The 12,052-nt window shown below is 42.8% G+C and overlaps 1 protein-coding gene across 1 annotated transcript in view; it reads right to left on the minus strand.

The window, feature by feature from the left end:
- Nucleotides 1-12,052, minus strand: part of CNTNAP2 (contactin associated protein 2) — a 1,362,616-nt gene that overhangs the window by 684,443 nt on the left and 666,121 nt on the right. The window contains exon 11 of the mRNA XM_082693594.1: nucleotides 7,438-7,557. Within this exon, the coding sequence (XP_082549720.1) occupies nucleotides 7,438-7,557 (120 nt within the window). The remainder of the gene's footprint in view (nucleotides 1-7,437; nucleotides 7,558-12,052) is intronic.

Here is a 12,052-nt window from a genome sequence, read left to right on the forward strand (position 1 = left end):
AATATGCTAGAGAAGAGACTGCTTTGCTTTGCTGGAGGGTAGGGTACACGAGCAGGAATGGTGGGGGAGGTCCACGATGCTTCCCACCAGGACCCACGCACACCACGCAGAGACTCGTTTCCTTGCTGTCGGCACTTCCTCCTCAAACTTCTGAGAAGCATAATCATAAATAAAATGATATTACTGGGTGCAAGTGCTTAGGAACTTGAGTAACAAGCGCTCTATAAATATTAGATTAAAAAGACATGAACAGCTTTTACCATCATAGAGGATAATAGAATTTGATCAGCTAAATCCCAGGGCTTTATAAAGCACAAATTATGTAAACAAGCTTAATGGCTTTTTGATAAAACTACAAAACTAGTGCTAGGAAGAGTATTGGAGGTGTTCCTGATTTGGACTTCAGACTTCACATGCCGCAGCACAGATGCTTACCTACATTTAAAAAAAAAATTAAACATGAATACGAAGAGAGTTTTAAAGAACATGAATTAGATTACAGAATATTGAGAAAAACACTGCTGTTGATTTACGGATACGGAGCAAGTTTCCGAGGATAATGACTGGATCTAGCTTTATTTACTACTGTTATTATTAACCGTCAGGCGGAAAGAACCAAATGAAGCTTTCAATACAAAAGTTCGAGGTTTCTAGGAAAAGATGCTGGCAAGCATCTTAAAATAGAAATAGAAGCTTACGTGTTTAAAACGATGTACCAGTAACAGAGGTAAATACTCAAATATATGATAGTTTATGTTACGACAATTGTATTTACAGTAGCAAAGTCTCAGAGGGAGGGTGGAGATGGAGAAGGGAGGGTAACAATGAGTCCAGTTGGTGCCCTTGGCTTGCGCAGAATGGCTGCTGTTCCGCAGGGGAATCCGGGAACACATTCTCCGCTCAGTACCAACGCCGGGCACTTGGACGCTCTGTCATTTAGGGCCTACCTTCCCAGCACGAGGCCCTGAGCTGCAGACCGTCAGCGTAGGACACCTGCCTCATCACAGAAAGTGAAGGGTGCCAATGCACGTCAAACTCGGCCAAGAAATGAGTAAGTTCAAGCTTATCTGAGATAAGAGGATTCTGGCTCTAGATTATTCGACTGCAGGGATACTGTGATATTTTTCTTTCATGTTCCATGGTAATAATAGAATTTGTTCTTTTCTCTCTCTCTCTCTCTCTCTCTCTCTTTCTTTCTTTCTTTCTTTTTTTAGAACAGGAGGGAGAGCAGAGATCCTTCCATTCCAATGCCTACACGTCATTCACAAGGAAACCGGAAACGCAGACACAGAGATTGCCTGAGGCTCGCCCAGCCCCACTGGGAATCTGTGCGGTACCTGCTGGGGGCAGCTGGGCCAGGCTGAGTGACGGGCTCGCCCCTTCCCTAATCTGCCCTTGGCCTCCCGTGGCTCACCTCATGCAGTTGTTAACCCCACAATCATGTTCAGCTCTCTTTCGTTTTCAGCCATAGCCTGGCCGCCTCAATTTCCTAAATAGCCACGAACTCGACCCCCTCCTCTACCTGACTGCCACTTGCCTTACATTCTCAGTTTTTTTTTTTTTTTTAAGATTTTATTTATTTATTTGACAGACAGAGATCACAAGTAGGCAGAGAGACAGGCAGAGAGAGAGGAGGAAGCAGGCTCTCCACGGAGCAGAGAGCCCGATGCGGGGCTCGATCCCAGGACCCTGGGATCATGACCTGAGCCGAAGGCAGAGGCTTTAACCCACTGAGCCACCCAGGCGCCCCGACATTCTCAGTTTTTGATGCCTGGACCACAACAGGGGTTTTCTCTCTCGTGTCCCTGTTCTATGTCTGGGTCTCCTTTGGAGAATCCCATTCACAGCTGCCAAAGTCATGCTTTAAAAATACAGAATCACCACGAGCTGGCTTTTCCCTCAGGACCACGTCTAAACTGCTTTACGTGTTGTACAAAGCATTTTATAAGTTGGTCTATATTTCCTTCTCCCCTTTTCCAGGCCCTACAACACCCACCTGTTCTACAAGACTCGGCTTGTAAGTCTTCTGTTCTTGTGGGAGATTTCACCGCTCGTGGAGTCTTGGGCAGCTGTCTATTCCATGGTTTCCTAAAGCTGTCGACCCTGGCCCTTTGGGGGGCTGGTCCCTTCCAGACAAACCCCACCCCCGCATCCTGCGGGCTGGCACTGGCTGTATTTAGGTGCATCGCCTCCTTCGTTAGGAGACATTTGCATGGATTCAAAGTCATCCTCCATCCTCAAAAGGTTTTGTCGTTCTCTAGGACCCAAGCAGTCACTTTGACATACGTATGGGTGGCCCGGTCGTCCCCAGATGCTCTTAGACATTCTTCCCCCATTGACTCTCAGTTACATCCTCCTCCTACACGTTGACCCGCCGCCTCATCACCAGAGACCGGATTTCTAGTGAGTTCCCGAAGGCTCATTCCCGAGATGCCTTTTCCCTGTTTACAGCAACCCCTGAGTGATATGATATTCTCACTTCTCATATATTCAGATGCTAACAATTAGCACATTTCTATCTCTAACCTTCATATCCTTCTTGAAGTTTTATCCAATTGCAAAACTGGCATCTCAATTTAGATGGTATATAGCACCTCACACTTAACTATGCCAAAACTGACTTCTTGGGTTTTCTCTAAATCTGTTCTTCCCTTAATGTTCTACGTGTCCCATGGCACCATAATTCACCCGGTTACTCAGTCTATGTCTTGGGGACTTACTCTTGACGACTGCCCTTAGCCATCCTCACCCAACCTGTCACCCACCCCGACATCATCACCACGTGACATCAGTCATCATCTAACTTCAGAACAGATCCAGAATGCATCTCGGTCTCCTCACTCTAGCCGTTGCCACGGTAGTTCAAGGAGGAGATGATGCCTCCCCGGACTTGGACAAAAACTCCAGAACTGGTCTTGGTGTTTCCACTCTGCCACTCATGCCCACCCCCGCCTCCCCCACAATGGTTTCATTCCAAACAAGACCCTCTCATTCTCCTGCTTGAAAGCTCTCTATGGGTCCCCACCCCCTGCACTGAAAAATAACTGAAAACATAAAATCCAGCTTTTTCCCACACTACCCTCCTGTCTACCTGGTGCGCTCTGGTCTGGCAACTTCTCTCGAGCCCCCTCTCTGAGGCTCACCAAGCTCCAGGCTTCAGCCATGGGGGTTTCAGCTCCTTGGAATGAAACGATCTCTTCCACGGGCTGGGGTGTTCATTTATAGGGCTCGTCTCCCCTCTCACCTCCTTGAGTGCTTTGTCTCTCTTCATACTTTAGATTTCGGCTAAAAGTTTGTCTCTGGAGGGAGGCATTATCTAAAATCCGGCATCCAAAATAAATCACTCCTCAGAATTCCATCACTTTTCTTTGTAGAAAAATTACTTACTTATTTGCTTTTTAAACATGTGTTTTACTATCAGTTGGGAACGCATTTAGGCTACCCACTTATCCTCCTATGGCACAGTGCCCGATGCATAGTGCATACATAAATTAAAAAAAAAAAAAACCTGGAAAAAAGGATCTTAGAGGTATGCTTAAGCACTATTTTTTTTTCCACAAAGACTGTGAAAAAATTCAGGATCTTTGGGATTTTTTTTTTTGGTGTATATTAAATATTTTTAATTAAACGCTTGCCTTGAGGTAATGTGATGCAACATGCAGTGTGATAAATAGTAGAGAGGTCCCTTGTATGCTTCCTTCACTTCCCCCAGTGGTGCCACCATGCAAAACCGCAGGATAGCATCACGACCGAGATATTGCCGCGGGTACAGTCAGGACCCTAAACACGTCCAACGCCACAGAGTCCCTCATGTTGCCCTTCTGTCACCACGCCCACTTCGCTCCCACCCCCATCCCTCCTTCACCGCCAGGAGTCATTAATCTATTTTCCATGTCCGTAATGTTGTTATTTCAAGAATGTTACATAAACGAAAATCAGACAGTATGTAATCTTTCGAGATTGGATTTTTTTCACTCAGCCTAATTCTCTGGAGATTTATGTCTGTTGCATTGGATCAGTTGTTCATTCTTTTTTATTGTCAGAGAGAATTCCATGGTATGGATGTACCAAGTCTGTCTACCCATTCACCTGTCGAAGGGCATCTGGGTGCCTTCCAGTTTTTGGCTATTACCAATAAGTCTGCCATGCTCCTCTGCGCACAGGTTTCTGTGTGACTCTGTCTTCATTCCCTTGGAGTAAATGCCCACCAGAACAACTGCGGAATCATATAGTAGGTGTGTGTTGAGTTTTTAAAGAAACTATCATTCAGAATTAGGGATGAAAATAAGGATGATTTGCAAGAGGCATTACGAAGAAGAAATTGAGAATGTAACAAAAGCAGCTGAGATGACCAAAAGATACCAACAGGTTGAAATCGTGGAACCAATCAAACAATAAAATACTCTAAAAGGGACAGACCTCAAGTCCTCCCTTATGATCCAATATGAAACATAGTGAGGATAAAGGATATGTTACTTATTTGATACTGTTAAACAAAACTTGGAGACCTCACTTGACAGTAGTGTGGTCATGAATATTTGGAGAAACTTCTTGTCCAAAAATCAAGGGAGACTCCCTTCTTCCTATCAGGCCCTACTTTACTTGTGTTTTCATTTCCTTTATCTTTTAAATTAGTAACAGAATTGGAAGTTTAGGATTCCAAAGAATAGATCTACATCAGAAGTAATTTTCAACAGTGTCTTTAGTTTCTACCTAAATCTACATCAGATATTTCCTGTCAGGGAGGTCCCTTTCCTTATAGTTTTCACTATGTCTGTACAAGTTTACAGCTCTCCCCCATCCCACGACAACTGTAGAAAGAAGAAAAAAAAGCCTGATCACTGCCAAGACATTGCTTCTTCCCCAGAGAAGAGGTCTTGCTCCCATTTTAAAAATCTGTGATATATTCAACAGTGATAATACCAAATTACATCTGGGCTACTGAGATGTGGGAGGGCTCTATTTTTTTTCCTATAAAAGTTATAAAGTAAGGCTTATGTACCTTCTCATGACATAGAGTGGCAGATAGATCAAGACTTCATAGAATTGGTCATGCCATCATTCCTTCTTCGTCTTCAACATCTATCTCTTGGAACTGCAACAGCCCAAACCAAGCTATGTGGTACCATACTGTCCTAATGATGTCAAGTTCTTGTTCTTTCCAGCTGAAGAAAGGGCTGATGGGTGGTTAAAGGCCAAAGAATGCCTGTTGGCCTTCAGTGTCCCTGACACACTAGTGTTCCCACCTATCCTGAATGATGAAAGAAAAAATATTCTACCTGCAGAAAGTGGTACTGTACTCTTCACTGTCCAGACTGCATTTAGCATATTGGCTTAAACTATAATCATATTTTTTATATATTAGGAGAAACAAAAATCAAGATTCTTATAGATTAAATGAAGTTCTCACAGATTGTATTTTAGTTCAACTAAGATGAAAATGAAGATAAGTAAGAGAGTACGTGCGTGCACTGACAAGTCCAAAAACCAGTAAACTCTTAAACCAAGCTTTCTGATGAGCAGGTTTCTTCTCTGGGTCACACATAGTTCTCAGCATGGAAGGCTATTTTGGGGAAGACAGCTCCCAGGTTACCACTTCCTCTACACACCTTCCCTACTACACTCCCGTCCTCATCATTCTGCCTTCTGCTCTGGGCCAGGTATGGCTTCCTGATGTTGCTGGAAATTCTCCACAGGGTCTGCTTACCCACAAAGCTCTTCAGGGTTCTCCCTTTGAGCGGCACAATCCTAATTCCACTTAGCACCTATGTCTGGGGATGTCACTGGAAAAAGACGTGACTGTCCATTGACCTGTGAGCTGACCCCAGGCACTCCAAGGCTTCTCATCCATTCCCCTGAGCCTGGAATGGAGTTCCACTTGCCTTTTTCTCTTTCAGGGGCTGCTCCAAGGACACAAACTTATAGTGGTAGTGTGGTGTTGAGGACACCTGTACAGCGTATGTGACTCGAACGCAGGTGAGGCTTCTTCATATACTGTTAAGATTATGTTGCCATCACGACCAGCCTCATATATAAGTTCCCTGTGCTTATTAAAACTGCTACCTACCAACTAGGAGGGGCCTGTCTCTTTCTTGGGTCTCTCCCAGCCCTCTGAGTACAGGGGCTGTTTTAGATCACACCTGGCAAGTTCCCTGGAGGGTTGTGAGCCAACAGACTAAATCAAAGTCTTCAGCATAGACACATTTAGTATGTATGAAAAACAAAGCAAAACAAAACAAAAAAACACAAAAACAAAAGGCCCATAAATGATTCTAAAGTATTGCCTGATTTAAGCACCACTAGGTCCCCAACCAACTTGTGTTTGAATCTTACCTTAATAATATAAGCAAGATATTTAACTGTCTAATCCTTTAAAAAATATAATACCTAACTCCCTGTATCCTTTACTGAAAGTTTACCATGTGTCAGATAATATGGGAAGAACCATATGTATATTATTTTATTCCATTTACATAAGAATGCTATGTCGTAGATATTATTAATAATCCATTTTATAGATAAACATACCGAGCCTTATTGGGTTTAATACAGTTAATAAGGTGCCTGTGATTATATACCTGGTGACAGACGGAGCTGGGATGCAAACCCAGGTCTTCTAAGTAAAGAATTTATCATGGTACCTGATACATAGTGTACAGATAATGTAGTAATCATTCTAAGTAGCATCACATCACCATTACTGTTATAATCAAATACTTACGGAGTTTCCATCAAATGCTGGTCCTCTCCTGGAGCCGGTGAGTGGTACATGCCTCACACTCTTCTACTTTGGAAGGCAGGACATTACTAAGTGTCTGATAGAAAATCTACTCTTAGAGATCTGAATATTTTACACATTGTGGGAGTTTACCAGAACCCATGATTTCATTTCATAACTCCAAAATTCAATACGGAAGGGAAGAAAAACGAGGTTTTCTTCTGTTGCAGAAAATTCCAGATACATATGAAAGCTGTGGGTGCTGCCCAAATGGGATTTCCATCCGAAGAAAGCCTCCTTCTATTAAGTACAGGGCCCGAGGAAGGTCCGGAGGGGCCCATAAGCTCCCCCTGACCTGGGCAGCATGTGGACAGTCGAGCAGTGACACTGAGTTCCTCAGTCTCAGTCACTGGCGGAGGCGGCTGCCGCATGGGCCAGCTCTGCCTGTGGACTTCCCCTTCAATTGCACTTTGAGTTTTTCCCCCACATGTTTGTATTTTAAAATGTTCAAGTTATAAGGTAGAGTTTAAAAAGAACAGATTAGAAGATTTTATTGCTTTAGAAACACATTTCGCCATTTCACTGAACAAATTGAATACTATTTAGCTCATTACATGTTGTGAAAAGAACATGGTGCAGAAGAAACCAGACTTGAGTGGTACTGTTCATGCTCAACATAGAGAAGAAACGTCCATGAAACATCAATATGGCATAGTTACCTGTCATGTTGCAGTAGACTTTCAGAGGCCCCAGGGGTCCACTGCCATCAGGATCTATCCAGTAATAATTGGATGTCTGGCCCAGGTGTTTGTAGGCTTCACAGGAAGGCTCGTAGATTGCTAGAACAGAACAGCCTACATGAGCACAGTGCAGAGCAAATGGCTCCCCAGATGGGTGCCCCCGCCACATCCAATATTGGCCAGTGCTACTGAGCAGTATATCCTCTGGTTAGAGCGAGTGTTCTTTTTATCCACATTGAAATTCATGATTTGCTTCTTACTCTCTGAGCGTTTCTGACCCAACAAAGATAGCAAGTTCCTGCTATGGCTTTATAGTCGGGGAAAGGTCTAAAACCATCAATACATTGTTAAATAAATGTAATGTTCATTGCATTAGGGATCACTGAAATAATATTTAATCTGGAGTTATTTATACATATGACTTTATTTTGAAAGGCCATAGATATTGCCTATTTTGTTGGGCTATTGACTAAGAGAAAAATCTTTCTCACACACACATACATACACGCACCCTTTTTTGGCATAGATAGTATACATTTCCCTCAAACAGCACGAGGTTTCTAATCTTCCTTTATTTCAAGAAAAAGGAAAGAATGTCCCTGCTTCCTTTTGTTACAGGTATTTTAATTACATCACATCTAGTTTGTGTAGAAGGCTGACATCAAGGTAATTAAATTACAAGTTCTTTTCCATTGTTTTTCTTTTTGTTCCCATCCTCCTGACATTTTCTTTTCTTCACAGTGACTGCACCTGTTTTCCAAAGTACAAAATGGACATTTGCATATCTCCTTTGTCATTATAATTTCTAGAATACTACTGGGAAGACTTTTAAAAACAGCTCCACAGTGACATTTAAGATGACTTTAAAAGATCGCTTTACAAAACTGAGACTTATTTCTGGGAAAGAGCTATCATCGGATGCACGGGTAATCGGAGTCTTTTGGTAAAGAGCCCTGGAATCCACACTGCGAACTGCTGTTCATTAACAGCAGGTCTGCTTCTGGGACCTCTCTTTTCACTTTTTGCTTCCATGTTCTATGTGCTGCCACGGGGCTGCCCCTGGTTTCCTCTCGAAAGATGTTAGACCTCAAATTCAATTTCACGTCAACAACAACATACGAGGCTAAAACAATTCTCAAATTCTTTGTTTTACTTAATCCTCTTTCCTCCCTTCCTTCTGCAAATACTGAGTACCTACATGTGCTGAGCAGGGGATTAGGCAACGCAAATACGGATACGGACGTGAGCACCCCAGATAAAGGACCCATAGGGTTTGCTCACTAATTACTTTGGTCTTACTCATGCATAAGGTGCCCTTGGAAGGGGATGCAGTCGGAGATCCAGGCAGAGCTGACGTGTCTTTCATCCAAGTGTGATGATTAATATGTCCAATTTCAATCTCTCAAGTCTCTTATTTGGATAATAAACTATGGTTGCTCTAATTTTTAATGCCGTGTCAAGTAGCATATACTGCAATAAAGGGCAGGGAGGAAGATTTTTAACCTCTAAGCAGGAAGATGCTATAATTAGATGTAGGCTTTAGAAAGAAAACTCCTATAGAAAAACAATAGATTTTAGGGAAGTGATTCAGAAATTCACGAGCGCACACAGGCTGTCATTGCCATAGGCCAGGTGAAGGGTGACCAGTTCCTTCTGAGACTGTGAGGAAGCACGAAGTAGATGGGACAGATTCATGTGTTTTTAAAATCAACTAGAGATGGAGACCAGGTGGGTGTAAGCAGTTAGGAAGAAGGAGCATTCAGAATGACCTAAACTCACAATTTCTAACTGCCTTACTCATTTTTTGCAACCTCTCTCCAGATAATTGCAATTTCTGTGTGTAGCTCAAAACGATCCACAGTGTCAAGTTATAATTCTAAAGTTTTCCTTTTAGTCCCTTTGGGCAATCTGCCTTTAAACACTTTCACATTTCTTTTTAAAATATTTAATAATTGGTCACTCTCTTTGCCCCCTGCAAAGACTCCATTTTCCTTATCATCCGGTATTTGGTTGTCCTACCCAAATATCTCTTCACTTCTCACCAAATTAAGCTTTTCAGCCAATGTTAGTCTGGTCCTAAAACATTATTTTCATTATGTTAAAAAATATGTAATGATTTTTCAGAATCCACGGTATCCTACCCCAGATCACCATCTACACATACAAGACCTTCCCAAATCCTAACAGATGTTTCCTGGTTTGGGCGACTTGGCCACATAATCTTGCACACTGGTGAGGCAGCTTTCCCAGGGTCACCTTTTTCTGCCACACACTACAAACACCTTGATCTCTATTAACCTTCTCTACCATAGTCAACTATTAAGGCAGGAGTGCTAAGGAACAGGGCTCCAGGATCAAACAGACTTGGGTTGAAATTCTGTTCCATAGAACATTGGCAAAGCTGCCTAATCTCCTTTAGCCTTGTCTGGAGAATAGGTATTAGGTATTTATTTGCAATGTAGTAATAAGAACTGGAGGACATAACAATACCCATTGCTAAACCACTCTCTCTGGGCTATGGTAAACATTTAATAGGTGAAATTTTTATGATTAATGTTGTAGGTCCTCCTCACAGTCCTCCTTTCTTAAGGAGACCCTCCCTAGTCAAGATACCCACCTTCCTGTACAGTCCAGGGCACTTGCTGCTCCTCTCATGCACTGTAGTACCTGATCATAGTCAATTTAGGATTTGACTGACTGTTGTTAACTGAATTTCATATATGAAAATTTTTTTCTAACAAGACTGTGAGTTATCTGGAGGGGAGGGTCTAGAATATCTATATTTCTTTTCTATTCCATATAATCTAAAAGGGCAGATTTCGTTAAAGATTTTATTTATTTATTTGAGAGAGAAAGAGAACACAAAGAGGGGGGGGTATTAGGAAGAGGGAGAAAGGGTCTTTAAGCAGACTCCACACTGAGTGGGAAGCCCAACGTGGGGCCCAATCCCAGAACTCATCTCAGGATCTCACGATCACACCCTGAGCTGAAAGCAAGAGTTGGACGCTTAACACCCAGGGGCCCCAAACATGGTAGGTGTTTAAGAGGAGCATCAGATGGGGCGCCTGGGTAGCTCAGTGGGCTAAACTGCTGCCTTTGGCTCAGGTCATGATCTCAGGGTCCTGGGATAGAGTCCCGCATCGGGCTCTCTGCTCAGCAGGGAGCCTGCTTCCTCCTCTCTCTGCCTGCCTCTCTGCCTACTTGTAATCTCTCTCTGTCAAATAAATAAATAAAATCTTTAAAAAAAAAAAAAGAGGAGCATCAGAGCTGATGAAAACACGATCTGATGGTAAGAAGCATGCATCTAAGTAAGCATAGAGACACCCTAGCAAGGGCTATGAACCTTAACTCAGGTAACTAAGAAGCAAGTGCTGATGGCTTGTAGATGAGGGAAATTGGCGTATGTAAGAAGCTCTCTTCTTTTTCTTCCAAGTTTGACAGTTAAATTCTGCTTGACTTCCACCGAGGACAGGCCTCCTAGTTGATTTGCCTCAGCAACACAAATGGGAAACCAAGTATTTCAGTTCAAATGGTATCATGCGTGAAAATCACCTGGAGAGCTTGTTAAGACAGGGATTCCTGGGCCTCACCCCAAAGATTCGGATTCAGCAGAGAATTTGCAGTTCTAACAAGCTCCCAAGTGATGCTGCTGCTGCTGGTCCTGCCTGCAGTTTGAGAGGCGCAGCTCGGATCCTGGAAAAAAGTTACCTCTGGAAGGGTGAGCTAATTCTTTATTGATATTTAAATGTGAGTACAAGGAAGGTGGGACACAGAAAGACAATACAGTCAAATTTTAAATAAAATAAGGCCGGACTGCCACCTCATGTTACTCAAAATAATGAGGAGGCATTGTGATATAAAACCCTAAATAAAAATTCACGTGGAAAGAAAGATACTCAGATGAACGCACCCACACGGTACCTGTGGTTATCTGTGAGCAGTAAGATTATGGACGGTTTCCGTGTTTTCCATATTACATTATAATGTGCACAAGTTATGTTACGATTAAACATACACCTGAGAGATACATTATCTGGGACAGTGGCATGGAGGTAGAATGGTGAGGACCCCTGGGTATAATGAAACAGCATTCATTTCATAACTGAGAACGGAATTAAGAGATTTTCATTCAAATCTCCTTTCTGGCATTTACAATGTGGAAACTCCCTTTAACTTTAGTTTTCTCAGCTGTAAAACGAAGGCAACACTATCTCCTTCAACTTCAACAAGTTATCGTGATGATTCGATGAAATCACACACCCTTTGTAAAGTAAAAAGCACTGAGTATATTGACATTTTAATGCAGAGAATGAGCTAACAGAAGCATTTCCCCTGCAGTCTCAGCCAGTTAGCTCTGGACCCAGTGGAGGCATTGCGCACGGACTTGCACAATCTGTGCACGTTAAGCCTGAGGAGATGACAGAGCCCAAGGGCTGAGGCGGCAGCCAGTGAAGATGTGCGCGAGCTGTCAGCGGTGATGGAGTTTTGCTAGCACACTGCCGAAGAACAGAGAGGCAATTGGGCTGATGTGGCAATAAACAGACTCATCAAGTCCATTGATTTATTGGAAAAGTAATTTTTCTCTGCTGAGACC

This window comes from Mustela nivalis, assembly GCF_964662115.1.
Source record: "Mustela nivalis genome assembly, chromosome: 12".
Lineage (NCBI taxonomy): Eukaryota > Metazoa > Chordata > Mammalia > Carnivora > Mustelidae > Mustela > Mustela nivalis.